This window comes from Pagrus pagrus (genome assembly GCF_965226575.1).
Source record: "Pagrus pagrus genome assembly, chromosome: 7".
NCBI classification, from domain to species: Eukaryota; Metazoa; Chordata; class Actinopteri; order Spariformes; family Sparidae; genus Pagrus; species Pagrus pagrus.
In genome coordinates, this window is record NC_140191.1 from 574,196 (window position 1) to 599,511 (window position 25,316).

Sequence of the window (25,316 nt, forward strand, 5' to 3'; positions counted from 1 at the left end):
TCCGTGTTACCGTGGTAACAGACGACCAGTCATGGCTCAGACTGGTAAAGAGAAGTGACTCTTCCTCAACATAAACCACACAAAGTCCTGATAGTCGAGAGTCGCGACTGACAACAAACTGGATCAGTACTTTGTTCTCTGAGCGTTCTTCTGACCTCTGTGTTGTGTGTTGTGTGTTGCGTGTTGTGTGTTGTGTGTTGTGTGTTGCATGTTGTGTGTTGCGTGTTGCATGTTGTGTTGCGTGTTGCGTGTTGCTTGTTGCGTGTTGCTTGTTGCGTGTTGCGTGTTGCTTGTTGTGTGTTGCGTGTTGTGTATTGCGTGTTGCTTGTTGCGTGTTGCGTGTTGTGTATTGCGTGTTGCTTGTTGCGTGTTGCATGTTGTGTGTTGCATGTTGTGTGTTGCATGTTGTGTGTTGCATGTTGTGTGTTGCGTGTTGCGTGTTGCGTGTTGTGTGTTGCATGTTGTGTGTTGCATGTTGTGTGTTGCATGTTGTGTGTTGCGTGTTGCGTGTTGTGTGTTGCATGTTGCGTGTTGCGTGTTGTGTGTTGCTTGTTGCGTGTTGTGTGTTGTGAGCCTGTGAGGTCACAGCAGTGCTGATGATCCTTCTCAGTGACAGCAGCTGGCACCAGCTACTCTAACATCCACCCTGTGATGTCATGCACTCATTTGCACGTTGATTTTCATAACGCTGCGGTCGGTCAGACGCATTGAGGGACCGTTGATCATGATTTTCTCATTTTTCATAGTTTCTTGTTGTAAGATCTTAAAAGTTAAAAAGGTCAGCGTCGGCATTAACAGAAGCTCCTCTCTCCCACATACATTACCGCCCCTGAATGCCTCATCAGTAGTCCCGCCTTTAATTCTGCGACTTTGTGACATCACACTATGTCACCATGTCACACATTTGCATTTATTTATGCTCAGTGGTGAGTTCGGCACGTAAGAAATGAATTAAGCACAGCTGCTCTGTTGTTAGCAGTGCTGGCTCAGGCATGTGTGAGCTGACCAATCAGAGCAGGCTGGGTGTTCAGGGGGCGGGGCCTTATAGAGACAGGAGCATGTAAACCGTTGTGTCTCCTCTTTACATATTTCAAGCTCTGATCTCCAACAGAGAGAATCAGTGACATTATGTTATATATGAATATATTCCTGGTCTTCTCCCTGATGGTCTGAATAAGACATGGAGTCACTAAGAGGATCTGAAAAGTCACTAAATCTGGTTAAAGAAGTCATCGTTGGCAACAATATTAACTAGAGTCCCACAGGAAGTGTTTCCCAACCTCCTTTCAATATAAAACACCTCCCTCTGAGTATCTTGATCTATCTTGGTCACTTTAGACAAAAGCAAATCAATGATCTTTATGTAAAATGTAAAACAGAGACATGAGCGCGTCTTCAGATTAAACTCATTGTGAATATAAAGTGTCGGCTGCGAGTCGTTCTGCTTGTCTTCTTATTTTAAACTCTTCTCAGTTAAGCTGTTGTGCAGCTCTTGTGGTTCAGATGGATCAGATACAGAACGAGTTTCTCTGTCAACCACATCCTCTCCAAACGTGAACCCACATGGCCTCAGAAACAGGAAGTGGTGCTGACTCTGAGCCGGTCAGCTGACTGCTGAGACAGAAGATGTTCTGTTGATGTTATTTATCGCTCTGCGTTCTCGCCTCAGGCGTCTCGGTCTGGTTTGCACCTCGCTTTTTAATAATAGTCAGGTCTTTGTTTAGTCCAGCGCAGATCAGTGTGTGAAACCCACCAGACATTAACAACGACCTGTTCCCACACATGCTGAGAACAGGTGCATGATGGGAAGGCTGAGACCTCTGACTAACTGACGCTCAGTCTGATTCAGCTGAGAACATGAACACTGGACAGACTGAGGGTTAAAGTGCTCTGAGTCAAATCTTCCAGGCAGGAGTTCCCCGAGCTTCAATCCTCGGACTTCTTCTATCGACTCACGTCTGTTAGGCCTCGTCGTACACAACAATAACATCACCTATGCAGATGATACTCGGTCCATTTCCCCTCCAGCTCCAGTCAGCAGTCTACATTACAGAACAGACCCGACAGTGGAGGTCAGCTCCGGATCACTGCTGCAGTCAGGCTGATCAACAGGAGTGAAGATAAATCCACTTTTTAATCGGATCAGAATCTGATGTGACTCCAGGTGTTTGTTCCTCCTGGATCCTCTAAATCTACCTCTCTGTTGTGTTTGTGTCCAGACTCTGCAGACCGACCTCTGGTCCTCTTCAGCCTCCCCGATGTCCGCAACACAACCACGCTGTTGCTAAGCGACGATGGATCCACCCTATACGTGGGAGCACAGGACGCTGTCCTCTCATTGGACGTCAGTCAGAGTGACGTCATCAGCCTGAAGAAGAAGGTGAGCGAGAGTCGGTTAATTTACTCCACGATGATTTGATTTATAGATTTATTATGTTATTAATCCCTGTGTTGTCTCCATCCTGTCTGTCTGCCTGCCTGCCTGTCTGTCTGTCTGTCTGTCTGCCTGTCTGTCTGTCTGTCTGCCTGCCTGCCTGCCTGTCTGTCTGTCTGTCTGTCTGTCTGTCTGCCTGTCTGTCTGCCTGCCTGCCTGTCTGTCTGTCTGTCTGTCTTCCTGTCTGTCTTCCTGTCTGCCTGCCTGTCTGCCTGTCTGTCTGTCTGCCTGTCTGTCTGTCTTCCTGTCTGTCTGTCTGTCTGTCTGCCTGTCTGCCTGTCTGCCTGTCTGTCTGTCTTCCTGTCTGTCTGTCTGCCTGCCTGTCTGTCTGTCTGTCTGTCTGTCTTCCTGTCTGCCTGCCTGTCTGTCTGTCTGTCTGTCTTCCTGTCTGTCTGCCTGTCTGTCTGTCTGCCTGCCTGTCTGCCTGCCTGTCTGCCTGCCTGCCTGCCTGTCTGTCTGTCTGTCTTCCTGCCTGTCTGCCTGTCTGCCTGTCTGTCTGTCTGTCTGTCTTCCTGTCTGTCTGTCTGCCTGCCTGTCTGTCTGTCTGTCTGTCTTCCTGTCTGCCTGCCTGTCTGTCTGTCTGTCTGTCTTCCTGTCTGTCTGCCTGTCTGTCTGTCTGCCTGCCTGTCTGCCTGCCTGTCTGTCTGCCTGCCTGTCTGTCTGTCTGTCTTCCTGCCTGTCTGCCTGTCTGCCTGTCTGTCTGTCTGCCTGTCTGTCTGTCTGTCTGTCTTCCTGTCTGTCTGCCTGTCTGTCTGTCTTCCTGTCTGTCTGCCTGTCTGTCTGCCTGCCTGTCTGTCTGCCTGTCTGTCTGTCTGCCTGTCTGTCTGCCTGTCTGTCTGTTGTCCAGGTGGAGTGGAGTCCATCTATGAAAGAAATTACAGAATGTGAGAACAAAGGGAAGAACCCGACGGTAATTATGTGACGACCTCCGTCCTCATTTATCTGTGAAATGATTTGTAGCTCTGCTCGTCCGGTGGGAATGTTTTGTCCTCAGTAACTGAACAGTGTTGTTGTAATTGTGGTGAAACTACGACAGTTAAAGTTAAAAGCCTGAGCATGTTTCCACACTGACTTCATAGTCGACCTCAGTTGTTCACAAGAAATTTGTTGTGTGAAGACGTCAGAGGTGGAAACTTTCACACCTCCGCTCACCTGACCGCCCACTGTGAAGTCAAATATGTTTATTACCACATTTAAATCTAAAATTGTGATAATTACTTTCCATAATTATGAGAATGTTAGTGATAAACCACACGATTATCAAACAAACTGACGACCACGATGTTATCATGATAGCTATAGAGATTAAAAAGAAATACAGCTGGTAATCAAATCTGTGTTTAATAAGTTAACTCAGTGTCTTATATCAATATTAATCAATATTAACTACATTTCAATATTTCATTTTTTAATATCACATTCAATATCCTGACAACACTAACGACAACAAACAGGAATGCTGCTTAAACGTTTTCATTGTTTTTGCACCAAACCCACTAAAATGTATCTTTAGTTTCCTTTATATTTAAACTTTCTGATACATAATGTTGTGTTTGCATCGTCACTACAAAGATCACTGTGCTGTTTAATTCTAGTATATAAACATTTATTTTTTTTAGTTAATTAATTATCTTAAAGCAAAGAAATGCAGCTGGGAGAAGGATAGTGACGTCATCTGCGTCCACCCTGTCAACCCCGATGAGGTACGGCAGCCTGTAAGTAGCCTGACAGCCGAGACTCGGGGCAGAATAAGGACGCTACAGCTGAACTGAAGTCAGCTGAAATTGGTGCATCAACACTTTTACAGAAAAGTGTCCAGAGAGACACGATGTCCTCCGTCAACAACAACAAATGTAACTCTCGTAGTAGAAGCAGTTCTGGGATAACGATGAAACGTGAATAATAAATAATAAGTTATTGTGTTCAGGTCGAGTCACTGCAGCTTCAGACACGACTTCCTGCTCGATGACAAAAAAGATTGTTGTCGTGTCTCACTGTGATTGGCTGAGAGTGTATTTATTAATCATCACACCTGGGGGGTGTTCCAGAAAGGAGGTTCAACAGACTCTGAGTCGAACCCTGACTCACCTGTGAAGTGAAACTCTGAGTGTTCAGTCCCAGAACAGCTGATCTCAGTCAGGTAAGTGGACTCTGAGTATGTTAACGCTGAGCTGAGCTCGTGCCTGACGACTAGTAAAAAGCCATCATCAATGGAGCTCCGATACTGTGATTCACCATGGCAACAGGGGAGAAAACAGGAAGCAGACATTTTCTGGGGGGAAAAAGTAACACGGCTGCGGCTGTAATGAAAATCACTGACAGAGTTTTAGATGCGGTCGTCTTTTCATTTTGAATTTAACGTCACTTTCTTTTCTATTAGCCTTTGAGGAAGTGGTTGAATGTTGTTCAGTGTTTTATTTTATTTTAGGCTATTTTATTTAATTTAAATCAGCTGAAAATGAAATATAAAAACTTTCTCACGATGGCTCCTCACTTTGGTTTTATTTCACATATTAAACAAAGTAAAAGTTTATTCAGTGGATATTTTAACTTGTAGCAGCTTTTACCACCAACAGATGCTGTTTAACACACATCTGTGTCCTAACATCCTGCTGAGCAGATGAACATGAGGTGGTGCTCACCTCCACCTCCACCTCCACCTCCACCACGGCCGCCAGAGGCAGACACACACTTCCTGTCTACAGACTGAACTAGAAGTCATTTAGTCTTATACTCAATGCGGCGGTAAACTAGAAACACGGACTTTGAAGTTACGTTGTTGGAAAAAGTCCACCGGGCTCTACTGATGGTTCCTGTTGTAGCTTCTGTGGGAAATACAGAAGCCAAATGAAATGTGAGTTATTTCTGTTTCTGGCTGCTGAAGGTGATTGATTAACCTGCGAAGTGATTAAAAAAAAACAAAAAAAACGCAGAGGATGGTTCAGATCTGAGAGCGCGTCAGAGATGACGTGTAGCCTGATATTCGCTGTGCGGCCGGAGAATATAAATGACGGACTGATGAGGAGCGGTTCTGTTGGGTCCAGTCCTCGTCAGGGAGCGAGAGCTCATCTAAATGAATTTAAATTCTCCTCCTGGTGTAAAACTGTGAATTATTTCTGCTTCAACATGATCGACTGAAGGAAAGGACAGCCGCTGTCAGACAGCTCCGTCACACTCAGGGTTTCTTCAGGTGAACCTGCCAGTGAGCAGGTGAGGTCCACACAGTCAGTTACCGTGGTAACAGACCAGAGTTTCAGTTTCCTCTTTCTGGAGCTGAACACTCAGAGTTTCTCTCATCTCAGGGTTAACAAACTCAGAGCTTTCACAAAACCCGCTTTCTGGAAGACCCCAACATTCACCTTCATCCAGCTTGTTTACACTTTACGAACGAAAACAATCTGTCTGTGTGTGTGTGTGTGTGTGTGTGTGTGTGTGTCTGTCTGTCTGTGTGTGTGTGTGTGTCTGCCGTCTGTCTGCAGGTCGACTGTCCTAACTTTGTGCACGTGCTGCAGTCAGTGAACTCGAGCCATCTGTACGCCTGTGGCAGCTTCGCCTTCAGCCCTCATGAAGTCTACATCGTGAGTCAACACAGGAAGTGAATTAACTCAGATGTATCGTTCTGATTGATTATCGTCTGATGTTGTCCATCATGTTTAGTCAATGATGGACGAAGTTATTAAAACAAGAACCGAGTTGAAATAAACATCTTTGTTTGTACTGTCACTGGATGTTTCTGCAAATGTTATGTTACATTTTTCTGTGTTTAGTTCTTATATCAATATTCATATCATGTTCACATGTATATGAGCTGACTGTCAGGTCAGATGAGGCAGAGGATGGTGGTGGCGAACCACTAGACTGTGCTACAACAGTTATAAGTGTGATATTTATAAAGTTTTGTGGTATTTTAGGTGAAAACCTGAAGTTTTCTGAACCTCACCAGGTGGTTTTTGTGCCTGAACCTAAGCAGAGCATAAACACAGCGTCACCACAACAGGGACATGAAAACTGAACCCAAAGAAACAGAAAGTTTCAACATTTCACATGTAAAAATCCAACATGTCCGTGGTTTGCAGGAAATTGCCAGCACTGACTCTTCGCTCATGATTTTGATGATTTTACAGTTTTGTTTTTTCTCGCCTCCTTCAGGACGCTGAGAGCTTCTCCATCGTCCAACATGGCAGCGCTAAAGGTCGCTGTCCGTTCAGCCCCTTCCAGAGGAGCACCGCCATCACCGTCGGTCAGTCTGCGCTCTGCTGAGTGACGGCTGTGCTGATCACGCTGTGGAAGTTTGATAAAGACAAAAATACTGAAGGAAAGAGTGTGTGATTGTATTACAGTGCATTCACACACACTTCCTTCAGAAAGTATACAACTCAGTAACTCGCTGTAATTAAGAGGTTATGTACAGCTGATCAATCACTTTCAATATACAAATATGAATAATTTACACGTACAGCTGCATAAAAACTGTTATAGATGCAAATAAAAGTTTTTTAAATACCTTTTTGCCCAAGGAAAAGATAAACACTCATCAGTTTCTTAAAGTCTCTGAAAGTCAAGTGTATCCTCTGCATGTTGTTGTTCACACATGTTGAGCTTCACGTGTGTTTTTCCGTGTGCAGACGGCGAACTGTTCACCGCCACGACGACCGACTTCAAAGGAGTCCAACCACAGATTTCTCGACACTTCAGCAAACATGGCCGCCCCGACGTCAGCCAGGATTCATCTGTCGTCTTGAAGGGTGAGTGACACGAGATCAATCCTGAGATCGATCATCTGTGATCGCTCAGTGAACAGAAAGAGGACTGAAGGTCTCAGTGAGTGACGACCTGCTGCTTTTTGGTTTTACATCTTTATGTTGTTCACACTGAAATATGAAATGTTGACGGGGAACGAGAACAAAGTGCTGCGGTGAGAAAACAACACCAGAAAAAGAGGAAGAAGAGATAAAAGTGTGAGACAGCACGGCACGAAGACATGTCCGGATCTTTGGAAGGAAATCGTGAGACTAGTTTGAGCTCCAGTTGAACTAATCATGGTCCAAACTGGGTCCAACTGGAGCCGAGAGAGGAGAGGACACAGAACTGGTGTTGGTTCTTCTCAGCGTCTCACTTCTGAAAGATTTTCATCATAGTTACCTGAACACTGTCAGTCGCTGCAGGAAGCTGCAGGTCGGCTTCTGTTGAGCTTTTGATGCTTCATGTGGTCGACGTATAAAATATGGCTCCATTACTTTATGTCGAGGAGGCGCCAGAATCCGTCTTTACCGACCCGACTGTCCAAACGAGTGGACAAGAAACATGTATTACTGAGAAGATCGATGCTTCAGTGAATCTCTCACGTGGTAGCTGCTGACCTTTGGTTGGGTGAAGTCGTAAAGATCAATGACGTGTTTGATTTGAGTCACAGTGACTTTGTCTTATTTTAGTCGTGAGCGTCCTGTCCGACGTGTTTCTGTTCTGTAATCACACATCAGATCCAATTTAAAGTCTGCTCGTTCATATAATCCATCTTAAATCTGGAAAACAACAATTAACTTCAAATAAATCTTTTAAAAAACATTTATGAAGCTGAGAGACTTTGATCGAGCCGGGCTCCAGAATAAATGTGAGCTCGGTATGATTCTGCAAAACCACAACCAACCTCCAACTGAACGTTTCTGTATGTTGGTTTAGGTTTAGACACAGAAACAACTGGGTCAGGGTCAGAAAACATCGTGGTTGGGATTAAAATAACTGATCTGGTGGAGATGGTCCGATCTCCTGTGAAAAATAATCGGTTTTGTTAGACACACAAACGTCTAAATGTCTCCAGGTGTCCTTAAAGATATCCAGCGGTGTGACTCAAGCACCTTGTTGGCTGAAATAACTCCACCACCATCCCTCCACCTGCTGATGTGACACACATATAATGTGAACGTGATTCGACACGTGTCAACCTCGGACGTATCCGTGGTTTACAGAAACATGATGTGCTAACTTTATATCCTGGAGACTGGGCCGCTCAGGGACTGAAAGGGTTAACCCTGATTAAAATGACATCAGATACATACAAACACAATGTAACGTGTGTTATCTTTATAATGAACGTGTTTAGTAACGTATCTGATGAGTCACAAACTTTTAAAGATGAAAATGTTTTGTATCACCAGGGTTGAGAGGGTCGCAGACTCTCCTGACGACTGTCAGTCTGAGAAACTGCTGCTGTTAACACAAAACATTCACACTCACATGTTTGACATACATTTGTAAAAGCTGACATACTTTGAGTGTGTAGCAGTAGCAGTGAAGTTTAAGGCGCTCGACTGGACTTCCTGATTTCTGCACCAATGATTCACTTCCTCTTTGCTTGAAAAAATCCCTCTAAATGTCTCGAAAAGGCCAAAACATGACTTCTGACGATTTTGATGTTTTAAAAGACGATTAGATAAAATTTCCATTGATGAATGTGCCAGGTTGCTCCAAAAGATTTAAAGTAAAACTAGTCACAGCCAGTTACGACCAGTTTTTGTAACTTTGTCCATCATCTACAAATCCAGCAGACTTTACGTTCTTGCTTTGACACTGGTATCAAATCTCAGCACAACCTCAGTAACTGACACTGGTCGTTGGAAGGAGAAAGGGTTTGTGAAACACAGATACGTTTCTTTAAATAGTTTGATTGTTTCTCTTCATTAGTCAGCTGGAAACTTGATCTGCTCTCAGATCTCTTTTCTCCTCATTCACACCACATGGCACAGCGCCCTCAGCTTCCTCCTCTGTCTTCACTTCCTGTATTTCAGAGCCAACGTTGGTCAGCTCATCACTGGACCCGTCAGACAGGAAACTCTACTTCTTCTTCAGTGAAGTTGGGAAAGAGTTCAGCTTCGTAGACGACCTGCGAATCGCCCGGGTGGCCCAAGTCTGCAAGGTGACAGTAGACACAGCCTGCAGAACGTGATGATAAATAAGTATTAACACTAAAGATTTCTTCTCACTGTGGATGTTTCAGGACGACGTTGGTGGACAGAGAACTCTGCAGAAGAAGTGGACGTCCTTTGCCAAAGCTCCTCTGCTCTGTCAGTCGCCCAAAAAGCTTCCCTTCAATGTTCTGGAGGATGTGTTCACCCTCCAGCCACCAGAGGGCAGCGACGCCTCAGACACACTGTTCTACGGCGTCTTCACCTCTCAGTGGTAGGAAGACAGAACCAACACCTCCACATGGAGGTCCGATCACAAAGTTACAAAAGGACAGATCAGACCAGAGTCAGACCAGAATCAGACCAGGATCAGGCCAGAATCAGGCCAGAGTCAGACCAGAGTCAGACCAGAGTCAGACCAGAGTCAGACCAGAATCAGACCAGGATCAGACCAGAATCAGGCCAGAGTCAGACCAGAGTCAGACCAGAGTCAGGCCAGAGTCAGACCAGAGTCAGACCAGAATCAGACCAGAGTCAGGCCAGAATCAGGCCAGAATCAGGCCAGAGTCAGACCAGAATCAGACCAGAGTCAGGCCAGAATCAGGCCAGAATCAGGCCAGAGTCAGGCCAGAATCATACCAGAATCAGACCAGAGTCAGACCAGAATCAGGCCAGAGTCAGGCCAGAATCAGGCCAGAATCAGGCCAGAGTCAGGCCAGAATCAGGCCAGAATCAGACCAGAGTCAGACCAGAATCAGGCCAGAATCAGGCCAGAGTCAGGCCAGAATCATACCAGAATCAGACCAGAGTCAGACCAGAATCAGGCCAGAGTCAGGCCAGAGTCAGACCAGAATCAGGCCAGAGTCAGACCAGAATCAGGCCAGAGTCAGGCCAGAGTCAGACCAGAGTCAGACCAGAGTCAGACCAGAGTCAGACCAGAATCAGGCCAGAATCAGGCCAGAGTCAGACCAGAGTCAGACCAGAATCAGACCAGAATCAGACCAGAGTCAGACCAGAATCAGACCAGAGTCAGACCAGAATCAGACCAGAATCAGAGTCAGTATTTCTCCTCATACATGTTCACTAAATTAGCTTACACACCTGGCCAGGTAGCAAATTGCTGGCAAACAACTGAAACGTGCAGAATTAGTGACATCAGTTTGGGTCTCGACCGGTCTTTAAATAAAATCCTCTATGTATGAGACAGAGACGAGGTGACTTGAGTTTCACCTCCGGTCTTCTTCAGGTCTTCGGGTCCAGAATCTGCCGTGTGCGTCTTCAAACTGCAGGACGTGAGGGAAGTGTTCACGCAGAGCTACAGGACCTTTGACACGCAGACACACCAGTGGAGTCCCATGGTGGGAAAACACTCGTACCTGGGAAAGGTGAGAAGGTCACATTCAGACAAAATGTCAAGTACAGAAGATATTCAGCCACCATAAATCCTTGATTTCAATTATATTTAAGCCGAGTAAAAACAATAACACAAACAAGAAACAGCTGAACACATTGACATCCAATCAGACAAACAAAACAACAAAAACAAACCAATGCTATGATACAGACTGTATCTCCTGCAGCATTGACAGAAGTATTCAGATCCTTTACTACCTTAAAAGTACTGAACCGACTGTAAAAATACTCTGTTACAAGTAAAAGTCCTAAATTGAAAATGTAAGTATCTGTTTCTATAAACATGAACCCCTGATGGTCTTTTAAAAAATCAGATGGTGGTTTAAGAGACTCCATCATATTCCCTCTGCTGCATGAAAAACAGTATTTTTACCCTAATTTCCTCATTCAAACAGGCATGGCTGTTGAAAAGTATATATCTGTTCACTGTGTTTGTACAAGATGAGAAAAGAAAACAAGCTATTGAGCATGAAAATATAAAATAATGGAATGTAACATTGATCCAGACAACTGTTGAAGTGTCAAAGATCATCAGAAATGTATCTTTAAAAGAAGATGAGACTGAACTGTGTGACACTACGACTGGGAGTTTGTTTAGCAGTGTTAGTGCCCCCTGGTGGTCATGATCAGCTTTAGGCAGTTTATAGTTAAACTGGATTAAATATGAGACTGAAACCCAACATGAACAACTTCATACAGCTCATGGCATTGACATTAAATTCTGCAACTCCACTTAAATGACACATTTCACATTCAGATATTGCTCAGGCTCATTATTTCTTACATAAACCTCCACACATACCACAAATCAGAAGAAGTAAGATGTAAAAAAAGACCTCATGAGCTCATGAATTTGACTCTGAGTCTGTCTTTATTCAACATCCTGATGTAACGCTGTGGTCAGATGTTGCTGTGAGACTCTCCCGTCATGTTCTCCTCACAGTGTGGACTGGGCAACGCCACAGATTCTGTATTGGCAGAGGTGAAGAGGAGCTTCCTGACCAGCGACAGTGTCAAACCAGAAAGCGGTGGTCCGATCGTTGTTTCCTCAGGGGAGCGGTACAGTCGTGTGGCTGCGATGACGACTGAGGCTGCCAACAGCAAACAGTACACCGTCCTCTTCCTCCTGACAGGTGAGGCTTCGTACTGAATGATAAGAGTTTAAACTGAGATAACAGGCTGGAAAATGTCACCTGGAAATCTGTATTAGAAGTTGTTGATCATGTCTCTGTCTGAATACAGAGTCTGGATTCCTGCACAAAGTGGTTTTGTTTGATCGGGGTGTGCAGGTCATTGAGGAGATTCAGGTCTTCACACAAGCTCAGCCCATCAAAAGCATCCTGCTCTCCTCCGCCAAGGTAAACCTCACACCTGCAGGGCGCGATGAAGTGTTTCACAAAGGTTTTACCATCCATACATCGACATGAGACACGAGACGAGAACACTGAAACACAAGTACACAGCGGTGTGTCGTCTGCATAGTGACGGCTACTGAACTATTAATGTCACAAAACACACACAGGTACACACACAGGTACACACACAGATACACACACAGGTACACACACAGGTACACACACAGATACACACACAGGTACACACACAGGTACACACACAGATACACACACAGGTACACACACAGATACACACACAGGTACACACAGGTACACACACAGGTACACACACAGGTACACACAGGTACACACACAGATACACACACAGGTACACACATACACACACACATACACACACACAGGTACACACACAGATACACACACAGATAAACACACAGGTACACACACAGATACACACACAGGTACACACAGATACACACACAGGTACACACACACACATACACACACAGATACACACACAGGTATACACACACACATACACACACAGATACACACACAGATACACACAGGTACACACAGATACACACACAGGTACACACACACACACATACACACACAGATACACACACAGGTACACACACACATACACACACAGGTACACACACACACACATACACACACAGATACACACACAGGTACACACACACATACACACACACATACACACACGGGCACACACACAGATACACACACAGGTACACACACAGATACACACACAGGTACACACACAGATACACACACAGATACACACACAGGTACACACCGATACACACACAGGTACACACACAAGTACACACCGATACACACACAGATACATGCATAAGTACACACACAGGTACACACACAGGTACACACATAGATACACACACACATACACACAGATACACACCGATACACACACAGGTACACACACATACACACCGATACACACACAGGTACACACACACAGATACGCACAGATAGACACACAGATACACACCGATACACACACAGATACACACACACATACACACAGATACACGCACAGATACACACACAGATACACACCGATACACACACAGGTACACACACACAGGTACACACAGATACGCACAGATACACACACAGATACACACCGATACACACACAGATACACGCACAGATACACACACACATACACACAGATACACGCGCAGATACACATACAGATACATACCGATACACACACAGGTACACACACACACACCGATACACACACAGGTACACACAGATACGCACAGATACACACCGATACACACACAGATACACGCACAGATACACACACAGATACACACACAGGTACACACACAGGTTCACACAGATACACACCGATACACACACAGATACACGCACAGATACACACACAGATACACACACACATACACACAGATACACGCGCAGATACACATACAGATACATACCGATACACACACAGGTACACACACACACACCGATACACACACAGGTACACACAGATACGCACAGATACACACCGATACACACACAGATACACGCACAGATACACACACAGATACACACACAGGTTCACACAGATACACACACAGATACACACACAGGTACACACAGATACACAGATACACACAGATACACACACAGGTACACACAGATACACACACAGATACACACAGATACACACACAGACACACACAGATACACACACAGATACACACAGGTACACACGGATACACACACAGATACACACACAGGTACACACAGATACACACACAGATACACACACAGGTACACACAGATACACAGATACACACACAGGTACACACAGATACACACAGACACACACAGATACACACACAGACACACACAGATACACACACAGACACACACAGATACACACACAGATACACACAGGTACACACATAAACTGATAAAGGTTGCTCTGAATATGAACGTGTGCATGAGAGAGTTCAGTCAGAGTGGGTTCTGGTTCTGTAGGGAGTTCTTTACATCGGGACATCAGAGGGCGTGACCGCGGTACCTGTGGCCAAGTGCTCCGTCTACAGAACCTGCAGTCAGTGTGTTCTGGCCAGAGATCCTCTGTGTGGGTGGAGCCGGACCAGGAGGGTCTGCACCCGTCTGGACGGGAGTGACAACAACATGTGAGTGAAATAGATATTATATTTATGGATCCTCGTGGGTTCTGTAGCCTCAGATTCAGCTGTCGAAAGGATTTCTTATGTTCCCTTCAGGACCTCGTCCCTCTTGAGGACACTCACATGTTTCAGGTGGTTCAAGCCGCCTGTAACATGTTTAACTTTCAATTTACATGGAAATAAATATTTAATTCTGACTCACGCTTTTCTTTGGATTGAGATTATCCTGTGCTGCTGTCCTTGTTGGTCATATCTGTCTCGTGTTTATAGTCTCATTATTATTAGGACTTTACTTTATTTCCATATCATTCTGTTTCTGTCTTACTTTGTCCTCTTTCATTTGTAACCATCATTCAATCACTGTCTTTCCCTCGTTGTCTTCACATCCCAGTGAGGGACCAATAAAGTCTATCTCATTTGTATGTGATCTAATATGTGATCTTGAATCCAGAGATCTATTTGATCTGTTTGAGATGCAGCACAGAGGGCTTGAGTTGCACATGAAGTGTTGTAATAAGTCTGAAATGAATCTTCAGGGAGTCTTAAAGATAGATGAACAGCACCATCAGCCCTGGGTGATGACTGACAGGCTGTGGTTTTGTCCTCAGGGCTCAGGACCTGGAGGACGGTAACGCGGAGGAAGTATGTCGGGGACAAACCAGGGACAGTGTGAACACAGGTAACATCCTCTTTAATAAGAGATCGTCAACACACTGACACATGTGAAGCTTCTGTTTACAGTCTGGAGCCGTTTTCAGTGAAAACCTGAACTTCAATGTCTCTGACGGTCTGGTCTTTATCTTCTGTCCTCGTATGTTAACTAACAGCAGGGCGAGTCAGTGCTTTGAGCTAAATGCTAACATTGGCATGCTAGCGTTCTCAAAACAACAATGTTAAGTAGGGGTGTGACGATACTCTCAGCTCACGAGACGAGACACGATATTGTGTTCACGAGAACGAGACGAGACGAGATTTTAAGAAAACTACGATGACAAAATATATGACTGGACCAACAGACTTTTATTTAATCGAGTTGCACATGCATTTTGAAATGTTTTGGCCTGTTAGTGTTTTCTTTTAATTCTTAGTGTTTTCTTCACAGGTGCAGTTGTTGATTTGAGTACCGAGCTGTGGTGGTGCTGTATATGTCTCTGCATCGTGCAGTTAGCCTACTTGTAAAGGACACCAACATAGCGCATGTTGGTTTTTATTTACTATGTATTATTTTAGATATTTTATTTCGACACTTCCTGTTAAACGGATGTATTTTATTTTGAAAGGGTTTGGTAAATGGAAAAGGAGCGAATGGACAGTAAATTGATTGAGGAAGGTAAACAAGCATCACATGGATATAAGGACATTCACGGATAAAGGAAAATAACTACGGTGTTGAACTAAACTACAAGAGTGATTTATCAGCCGGCTGGAAGTGGCAACGAGCTCAAGGCTTATGGTCCATTTATGCTTGTGTTGAAATTAAAGTTTGTTTAATGTAAAGTAAAGCTAAATGCCACAGTCTAATTATAGATGTATGGACTAATGGCTTTCTATTTGTTTTTATTTTAGCTCTTACGTTGTTGTTGTTGGTCATAAAGAATTGCTTCCAGGAATAATATACTTCAGACCACCTCCAGTAAAAGCTTCATTCATTTTAACTGGCGCTACACTACTATTTGCAACACACACAGTAACACAACTTTGACGAGTGGTTAACAACACCGTCGGGTAAACTCAACGTCTTAAATTTTGAAACCGATTTGAGGCATCTTCAGTGGTAATACTGGTATTTTCCGACGTCATTCTGGCTGATTCCACTCTGCTTCCTTCTCCTTCTTTAGCTTCTGGCAGGCTAGACGTAGCAACGGCGCATTACTGCCCCCACAGGTCACAAATAGAAGTTTGGATAGCTCACAAATCTCGCGAGGCAGATTTTTAATGCAACGAGAAATATCGTCGAGTTTAATCTCGCAAGATCTCGTGGCACGAGATCTCGTCACACCCCTAATGTTAAGTATAATGTACACCATGTTCACTATAAATCATCTCCAGCTGCTTCAGGTGTTCAGCAGAACGCTGCAACTCTGCTTTACTGTGAAGCTCCAGAAATGTTCTGTGGACTACGAGACTTCACCTGAGTTTATATCATCAGGAGGAGATGATGACTGAGCCTGACTTTATATCATCAGGAGGAGATGATGACTGAGCCTGACTTTATATCATCAGGAGGAGACGATGGCTGAGCCTGACTTTATATCATCAGGAGGAGACGATGACTGAGCCTGACTTTATATCATCAGGAGGAGACGATGGCTGAGTTTTACTGTTGGGGTGAACTGTTCCTTTAACTTAGCATGGTAAAATCAGCTAATTAGCAGTACCAGCTGTCCAGCTGAGGCTGATGTGATGTCATCAGTTTTGCAGATACTCGGTCATAAACCATATGAGAATGTTGACCTGGTGATGGCGCTAGACTCAAAGTCATCCTGTGGGGAACATGAACGTCTGAACCACAGTTCATCACAGAGTTGTTGACATGTTTCAGTTAAAAACTAAAATGTGGCCTCATGTTGGAGCTGGAGGGAAAGTGGACGATCCAGTCGGCTGGGTTCATCCTCTGGGGAAGGTTGTTGAGACATTTCAGTGTGGACCTGAGGAGGTGCACCGACTGTCAGGCTGCATGTCTACAAACTGACAACAGTTTTCTTTACTCAGGTTCTCACCTGTATTTATTCTTAAATGTTCTTCCTACAGAAGTCAGAGTTCACTTGAACGAAGTTGTGAAGCTCCCGTGTGTGAAACCTTCAAACCTGGCCGCTCTGACCTGGACCTCCCCTCGACTCAAAGCCCAGACAAACAACCTCTTCATCCAGTCAGCTGACGGCACTTTGAGCTTCATCGCCACCGCCGACACCTTTGGGAGCTACCGCTGCGAGGCAGAGGAAAGCAGGTTCAAGGAAGTGGTCATGAGCTACAACGTCCGACCGATCGCTCCTCCGCGCTCCATGAGCCCCGTCACAAAGGTCAACAATGACGATCCGCCGGGCACCGAAGACGAGTCCTTTGAGGACATTTCAACTGACAAACCACCGACTTTTATGTCTCCAACTTCAGAACACCCAGAGGACGACAGGAGAACTGACGCAGGTGATGAATTCACAACTAATTTAAAAGGAGAGGCTGAGTCCAACACAGAAGATTCTGGATCAAAAAACGACCTTGAAGACGACGGTTTGGACTTCATCCCGACGTCCAGGAACAACGCTCAGGTGATGAAGGAGCTGCCTGACGACACTCAGAAGGTGTTGAAAGAGAAGAGTTATTACAGCGAGCTGGTGGTCGTTGCCCTCCTGCTGGCAGCCTGCGTCTGCGTCCTGATCCTCGGAGGACTCCACATGTGGAACCAGAGGAGAACCGGCCTCAAACTGAAGCCTCTGGTCAGTCCAGAGGGCAGCAGCAAAACGGATCAGTCCATGGAGAGCGTTCCGTCTCTGAGCAGCCCGGAGGAGCCGGAGGTGAAGGTGGAGGAGTGACGAGAAGAATCTGAGGTCACGTTTAGTCTTCGAGAGCTCGTCTCATCACGCTTCTGTCTCTGTGCGGCTGTCGGCCTCCTGCTCGTGTGTCTCATTGTTTGTCTTCATGAAAAAAAGAGACAAATGAACTGAAACTCGTCGTGTTACAACTTTTAGCTGCTTGATACAAAAGCAGAACTCATGATTGATCTACTGGATTCATGGGAGTGTGTTTGTGATGACATGCAGGTTCTGATCATTATTGATCGAGATGAAATGCACTCAACAAGATCACCCCGTCATTTTCAATGCTTTCAAAATAAAGCTGTTCAGGTTATCTGGTGGAGATTAATTTAATAAATATGTTTGTCTGATACAGAGACATGACGGTGACGAGGTGTTTGGTTTCACTGCACAGACTCCGTCACTCACACCTCGTGTCTCAGCTTCAGTCTCTGGTGTGATGTGTCGACAGCGGGTCCATGTAACGCTGATCATGTATCTTATTTTGAAGGAGTGATGCGTGTGTCTGCAGTGACGCCACGCATCGTCGTCTAAAAGGTGTTAAATCCCTTTTATTCTCATAAACCAGACGGGTAGAAACAATATTTAATAAGACAGTTTAATGTTGCTGTTTAATGAAACCAATCAAATGTAAACTTTATCATCATTTAGATTAAACACACCAAATTAAACAGAAGATACTCTTTGGTGCAAAAATGTGATTAAAGTCTGATAAATATATTTCTAACATCTTATTTAGTTGTTTCTTGTCAGAGTTAAGTGATTATCAGTGATTGTAGACGTTCAGAGACAATAATCAGCTGTAACCGTGACTTCAGGCGTCACCACATTTTATCAGATCACTTTACTGAGCGACGTGTAAACAGATGTTTGTGTACGATGAAGAAATATTAACAGTATTTTTGAATGTATAACGTTGATGTCTGAATGACTCAGCTTTGTTTTTTAAAATCGGATTGTTTTTCATGAATGTTTTGTTGTTGATGTATTTATGTTTTGAACAAAGTTGTCGATCACTTTGAGTGAGCGGATGTAAACAGGATGAGATGAGGAACCTGCTGTGAATGTAAAGAGGGCTGGGACCGACAGTACTGATCAATATATCAGTGATTATCAGTAACACTCAGTCAGTGAGAAGATGAAAACAAACAGTTTGGGTTGTTATTATTTTGTAATAATTTAATAATTCAGGAGAGATTCTTCCTGTTTGTCACAAAAATAAAACTATAAAATGTGAACATGTTGAATATTTATTGTTTTAATATTTAGAACCAAGATTACTGGTAATGCTGTCGTTATATATTGAGTCATTATTTGTTTGTGTCCCGGTCCTAAATATATTTTTAATTCTGTTTTATTGATGATGATCCAGAGTTTGTTTGTTTGTTTGTTTGTTTGTACAGAATCATCTGGTAAACGATGGCAGTACGACAGCGTACAGATCATTTTACTGAGCCTTCTTTCATTGTTTTATTCTAATAACTGCAGGGATGAAGAGACTGTTGTTCTGCTCTTATAGAGTATTGATCTGTCTTCACTTTAATCACAGATCCTTCAAAGATCCTCAAACAGCTGTTTCAGTTTCTGAGCTCCTGATGACTCAAAATGTGTGAGAGACGACGCTGCCGAGGAAACAAAGTGATCAATACACAACAATCCACGTGTTTGTTGTCTGTGTTGTTTCGATTGTAATAAAACGTTTCGCCGCACAGCCCGCTGAGTAGACGCTTAATTGTTTGTGATCATCTGACGTCAGAGAGCTTCAGACTGAATCTTTATATGGTGGCCCTGAGGGTCAAAACACAACAACATTTTTGAAAACAACAGTTCACAAAACACATTTTTAAAACACAATTCAGAGAACACAACAAAACGTAACATTTCAGGAAATGTGAAGACATTTTAAAAAACAAAACATTTCACAGAACAAAGACAGAAGAAAACTGAGGCACTTTTAGGGGATTTGTTTTCATCATTATAAGAACAGTTATTATATAACTACATGATACTTCTCTTCGTCTTTATTGTCATACTGATCTTCCACTTGTCAGCTTCATTATTATTCTTGAACCCTCTGATGTGTTTTGTTTGACACTTTTCTATAAAACTTTCATTTGTGTGTAAAATTTTGTCGCACAGAGAAAATGTGCAGAATTATTGAGATATGTTCTGTTAACATAAAAACATCTGAGATCAAATGTCCAAAGTGCAGAATACAAATATTCAGTCACTCATATCCAGAAAAATATAAAAAAGAAAAGAAACAAAGAAGAAGAAGAAGAAGAAGAAGAAGAAATCTGAGGAGAGATTTTAGTTGGAATATTCCTTTAAGCTCAGTGTTTCCTGTAAATACAGTTTCTGTTGAATAACTGTGTCGGGATCCAGTTACAGGTCCATAGTTACAGGTCCATGGTTACAGGTCCATAGTTACAGGTCCATAGTTACAGGTCCATGGTTACAGGTCAGCTTTCAAATTCAAATTCAAAAGACTTTATTGGCATGAAAGTTCAACGACAATTTAGCCAAAGCACATGTCCAATAATACATCCATGGTCCAAACATCTGGACAGAACACCCTCAGTCAACAAAATGGAGGTGACGTCACACGTGGATTCTGGGAAGTTACGCTCTGTATCTGTTTATGCTGCCTTCACGTGTTGTCGGAGTGAATACCATCTGAGGGCAGACTCAGTATGCAGGTGGTCACACAACTTCAGCAGACCGATTCCTCACGCCAAAAACTGCTCCTTTGTTGTTTTAGTTTGTAAACTTATAATGGCATCTTTAAGCCCTAAACCACAGCACAACATTAAAATGAGGATGATTTTTAATGAGAAAAGAAACTCAACAGCTGATGATGAGCTAATGTGTATATGTCCCTTTGATTATGCAGTTAAATTATATTGTATGTAAAAAGTCATTCCTACTCAAATAACACGCAGTTAATTGTGTCTGCTGTATCAGAAGACAAAACAAAAGTTTTTTTTTTTTGTTTCATGTTTTTATCAACAACCGAAAGTAACTTGTTTGGTTGGTGCGTTAGATTTACGAGTTCATGATGAGCACCTGAAGGCGGCATTAAAGCTGGCTCCAGTGCAGGTCAGGTCACTTCCGCATCTCCGCCTCGAAACTACGAGTTAACGCTGCAGGTAAGCTGCTCTGAGAGCACCGGACTATGACTTTACTGTACTTTAAGATATTTAAGATAAGACTTTTACTTTTAACAGCCTTTATGGTCCATGTTCAGAGTACTTTAGCTGCTGCGTCACAAACAGGAACAGATGTTGTTTAGCTAGCAGCAGTTTGTCCGGTTTATGTTTTAATAACTTCACAACTGAGAACTGAAAGTCTTCTTTTATAACACTGTGATATTAAAATGTCAGCATGTAAGTAAAACGAGCTGTCATTGTCAAGCACTTCCTGGTAATTCATTTTCGGACTCTGAACCAGACTTCATTCAAAATTCTGTTAATTTAAGATCTCTGATCTTGTCGGGAGATTTAGATTTTCTGTGGAGAAGACTTCAATAGCTCACATGACTCCTGAGAGTGTTTTGGTAAATTCGGCACATGTATTATAATGTAGTTCATGTTGTAGTGAATGAGGATCGCAGCAGCGCCGCCTGGTGGCTGATGTGTGAAACACACAGCAGCAGCCTGTCTGACATGTTGAGGAAGTGTTCATAACCCTGGATCCAGACAGCTGCACGGCCTCCATCACACTACACTTGATTAAGTTGTGTGATGATCAGCTGATCTGTCACATGATCATCTGTAGGTGAATGTTTCTGAAGGCAGATGTGGACGTCCAGCTGTCAGCCAGATGTTTTTATTGTCTGTTATGAGTTTTTATTTTTTATTGTCTTCCTCCAGAGTTCCCTCTGAGCACCTGTGACCTCTGACCTCTATCATGACATCCACGTCTGTCACTAAGATCGGTGGAGTGGTGGTGGTCACCCAGGTGATCCCTCAGGATGAGAAGTCCATCCCTCTCCAGTCTGCTGCCATTTCTGCACAGGCCCCGCCCTCCGCCACACACCCCGCCAGGCAGGCCCCGCCCACTGCTCCCCCCAAGATGGACGACATGACCTCCATCTTCATGAAGGCGGGGCCGCAGTGTCTCGGGGTGAGACGCACTGATTGTGTTTTTAATGTCTTATTTATTTAATGGAAGTTGAACGTTAGACTTTTTACTTGTAACAGAGTATTTTGTTACTGTGGTATTGTTGTACTTGTACTAAAGGATCTGAGTTATTGTAATACTGTGTACTAATAGAAGATGTGTGTGTGTTTCCAGGTTGTTCAGATCTTCATCGGCGTGCTGTGCATCCTGTTCAGTCTGACCGCTGCCTACTCGCCGGCTCTGCTGCTCCACGCTCCGTTCTGCCTCGGTGTCACTGTACGTAGACTTTACTCACTCACAGCAAGTAACAGATTACTGTGATATCTGTCAGCACTCTGAGGCGACGCCACAGAGGATAACGAACACGTGTCTCTGCTGTCCTCCAGTTTGTGGTCTCCGGCTCTCTGGCTTTGGCGGCGGTGAGACGGACTTCAGTCCAACTGGTGAGTTTTCACACTGATGATCTGTTCTGTTGTTAGATTCACACAGACGGAGACTTTGTTCATCATTCACTGTGAAGTTCTGGTATTTCTCAGCCCACCTCAAGTGTTTGATAACCACATTTGTGGGAAAAGTGCAAAAAATGTGTGTTTACGGCCGATCATATTGTAACCAGAAGGTTTTTTATTCCCTTATTTTGCTATTGGCCCCAAAGTGTCTGTTGGGCTCTGATGCACACCGGGTCTTTCCATGGCTACTCACCCAAAATCCAGAACTTTTCCTGCTTCACGTCGGGGATTTTCTCCAGATACTTATGTTATGAAAAGTTATGAATTTTTGAAACACATTAAAACTACACAGAATAAACGTCTGGTTCAACAAAGTGAAAACTGGTGCAGATGTTGAGATTTGAACATGAAAAATGACATTTCAATGAGCGCATGTTGTGAATGATCCTCACACAGACGTCACGTCCCCGACAGGAGGACGTTCAGCTGCAGGGACAAACCTCAGTAATTCATATTTGAGCCTTTGTGCTTGTCGCTCTCACTCGGACTCTGTGTGTGCGCTGTGCTGCAGGTGCGAGCGTCTCTGGTGTGGAACGTGATCGGTGCCGTGATGGGCCTGGTGGGCGTGGCCTTCACCTGCTGGCTCCTGGCCGATCGCAGCCCCGGTGCACGGTTCTGTGCCACAGTACCCTGGGGGCAGTACCGGCCCACAGAAGATCAGATATGGAGATGCATCGGTGATATGAGATTGATGAATGTGAGTAGATCCCTGTGATTGATCCGGGCCGCCTCACTTCAGGTCCACAGCTTCTACACAAACACACACTTTGACTGGACCCTACACTCACTACGTCACAGAGATCTTCTTTACTGCAAAACCTCAGACTGCTGTTCATTAATGTTGTAAATGAGCTGGAGGTGATGCGACTGTCAGCCCTGAGCGTTGACTTCAGGCTGCAGACCTCCCAACATCCCGCCTGCAGCTCATGTTACATACAGGTCACATGTTGTATTTGTTAACAGCCAATCAGTATTGAGTATATTAGTAATTAATAACTGGTTTAAAAGACTGTACTGACATTGATGTAAATGTTGATTTAATATGTTTCTGCCACACTGAGGTAACAGCTGTGGATACTAAATCTGATGCACCTTGTTTTTCTTCCTTTAGTTTCAGGAGTCAGACTTCATATCCGATCAATAACCTAAAGTTAGAAACATTATACCGTTTTTCCTGTTGTTAGCATATGATCAGGATATTATAACAGTTTGTCAGCGCAGCAGTGTAAAACTATAGTTTAATTGCTCCTCTGAATAGTGGACAGTTAAAGCACAGCTGACTGGAGGAAGGTCGGCCCGTGTGTGACGGCGCTGGTTGTTTGTGTTTCAGGTGTCGGTGTACGGATCGCTCGGCCTCCTCCTGGTTCTGCTCGTCCTGCAGGTTTGTGTCGCTGTCACTGTTTGTGTTTTCTCTGCCAGAGCCATCAGACGCCACGACAACTACGCCCCCCTCAGGGTAAGACACGTCACTGCAGCCACTTGGCAAATGTACACAGTCTAATGTTTGTGTTCTGATGTCAGGCAGCTTAACAGTTTTATTTTGGTTTGACCTTTGACCTTCAGGTGGAGGTTGATGACTGCACCCTTCAGCGGGACGGTGCATCGTCACCAGCCGACAGCGACGTTGCTTTGTTGGACAGCGAGTGTCCAAACTCGCCATGAGAGGGGAGGACAAAACCTCTGAATGCCACTAGTGCAGTGATACTACAGAAATACCACAACAGAGTACTTTCAAACTCTGCCTGTCAATATAACCTGTAATCATCTTTCATCAGTTTCTCTTCTTCTGCTTTACTTCAGTTGTTTCTGATCGTTAAGGGTTAATCTGCTGAAGCTGCCATTTTGTTTAGTTATGATGATGATTGTGACTGTAACGCACAGTTAGCCGTCAGAGAAGCAACACGTCCGGACAAACTGAGGTACGATGTATCAAACGGCAGGAATCAGATTTAAAAATGGACGTTTGCTCAAATAACTGAAACTCAACACTTTTTATTTCATGCTGAATTCACCAGTAGCCACTAAAAGAAAGACTGACGTGTTGAACACTTTCCACAGGTCAGCCGACGTTCGTCCCAAGAAAGGCAGAATAAAATGACAAGTTTTAAAAGAGAGTTTGGTGACATTGTGCCAGTATCATGGAGCATGTTTAGTGGCTGTTTGATGGATAAAATGACCTTCATGTGAATGTGATGAAGGTATTTTCATGTGTGTTTTGTGATGAATCAGGAACTAACTGTCACTTTTGGCAACAGCTGAAGAAAACTTGTTAAGAAGCTAATTACACCGAGGTAGAGAAGTCCCTGAATGACTCCCAACAGATGATGTCACAGAGCGTTTGCTGTGGGTGCTTCAGTTGACACACAACACGCAGAAAATACACTTTAAACCAACATGCAACCAACCGAGTGTCACCGTGGACTCGGCTGCACCTGCACATCCTAATATTGGGATAATGTGAATTAACTACATGTGGCACTAAATCCTGCCTTTAATCTGTGGATTATATGTACAGTCACTTTATTTTACTACAGCTTGAATCAGCTCGTTAGTTCGAGGGAAAAGTCGTTGCACTTAATTTTTCTTTTGCTGACTCATTGAAACACTGATGTGTGCTTCAATGTTTAATGTTCATGTATGTGCAGAACATTTTCACAACAATCAAAAGAAACCAGATGAGAATTGATTCAGATCTGAGATGATGACATAATGTTTGCACTGTGAGACGCTTCTGCTCTTTATTTGTCTTTTTCTGTTTGTTTTTCAATAAATTTGACATTTTTACCACTTTGTTTGTTGTTATATATATATATATATATATAAACACATCATTTTTCTTTT

At 43.8% G+C, this 25,316-nt stretch overlaps 3 protein-coding genes across 6 annotated transcripts in view; all 3 read left to right on the forward strand.

The window, feature by feature from the left end:
- Positions 1–19,555, forward strand: part of LOC311260577 (semaphorin-4A-like) — a 29,255-nt gene extending 9,700 nt beyond the window's left edge. For all 4 annotated transcript variants that reach the window (XM_084358583.1, XM_084358585.1, XM_084358586.1 and 1 more), the window contains 13 exons: positions 2,220–2,380; positions 3,282–3,344; positions 5,914–6,012; positions 6,584–6,674; positions 7,060–7,179; positions 9,220–9,347; positions 9,429–9,610; positions 10,583–10,721; positions 11,693–11,882; positions 11,992–12,107; positions 14,154–14,317; positions 14,920–14,990; positions 17,063–19,555. In XM_084358583.1, the coding sequence (XP_084214709.1) occupies positions 2,220–2,380; positions 3,282–3,344; positions 5,914–6,012; positions 6,584–6,674; positions 7,060–7,179; positions 9,220–9,347; positions 9,429–9,610; positions 10,583–10,721; positions 11,693–11,882; positions 11,992–12,107; positions 14,154–14,317; positions 14,920–14,990; positions 17,063–17,841 (2,303 nt within the window). In that variant the 3' untranslated portion in view covers positions 17,842–19,555. The remainder of the gene's footprint in view (positions 1–2,219; positions 2,381–3,281; positions 3,345–5,913; positions 6,013–6,583; positions 6,675–7,059; positions 7,180–9,219; positions 9,348–9,428; positions 9,611–10,582; positions 10,722–11,692; positions 11,883–11,991; positions 12,108–14,153; positions 14,318–14,919; positions 14,991–17,062) is intronic.
- LOC311259570 (uncharacterized protein) lies at positions 12,980–14,086 on the forward strand (the record flags this gene model as incomplete). Its single annotated transcript, XM_084356802.1, has 2 exons — positions 12,980–13,373; positions 13,404–14,086. 2 exons carry the CDS (start codon positions 12,980–12,982, stop codon positions 14,084–14,086), a joined length of 1,077 nt encoding a protein of 358 aa, XP_084212928.1.
- Positions 19,556–20,900: 1,345 nt separating the features above from the next.
- Positions 20,901–25,262, forward strand: LOC311259672 (membrane-spanning 4-domains subfamily A member 4A-like). Its single transcript, XM_084356954.1, has 7 exons — positions 20,901–20,993; positions 21,717–21,969; positions 22,141–22,242; positions 22,353–22,409; positions 22,987–23,172; positions 23,806–23,931; positions 24,039–25,262. The coding sequence occupies exons 2-7, from the start codon at positions 21,754–21,756 to the stop codon at positions 24,135–24,137; spliced, it is 786 nt and encodes a 261-aa protein (XP_084213080.1). The 5' UTR covers positions 20,901–20,993; positions 21,717–21,753; the 3' UTR covers positions 24,138–25,262.
- The last annotated feature ends 54 nt before the right edge of the window (positions 25,263–25,316 follow it).

What these genes read in the sequence shown, in the direction of transcription:
- LOC311259672 (XM_084356954.1), top strand. Translation starts at nt 21,754, where the DNA reads ATGACATCCACGTCTGTCACTAAGATCGGTGGAGTGGTGGTGGTCACC. An exon ending in CGGGGCCGCAGTGTCTCGGG is followed by an intron (nt 21,970 to 22,140) that starts GTGAGACGCACT and finishes GTGTGTTTCCAG; the next exon opens with GTTGTTCAGATCTTCATCGG. An exon ending in ACAACTACGCCCCCCTCAGG is followed by an intron (nt 23,932 to 24,038) that starts GTAAGACACGTC and finishes TTTGACCTTCAG; the next exon opens with GTGGAGGTTGATGACTGCAC.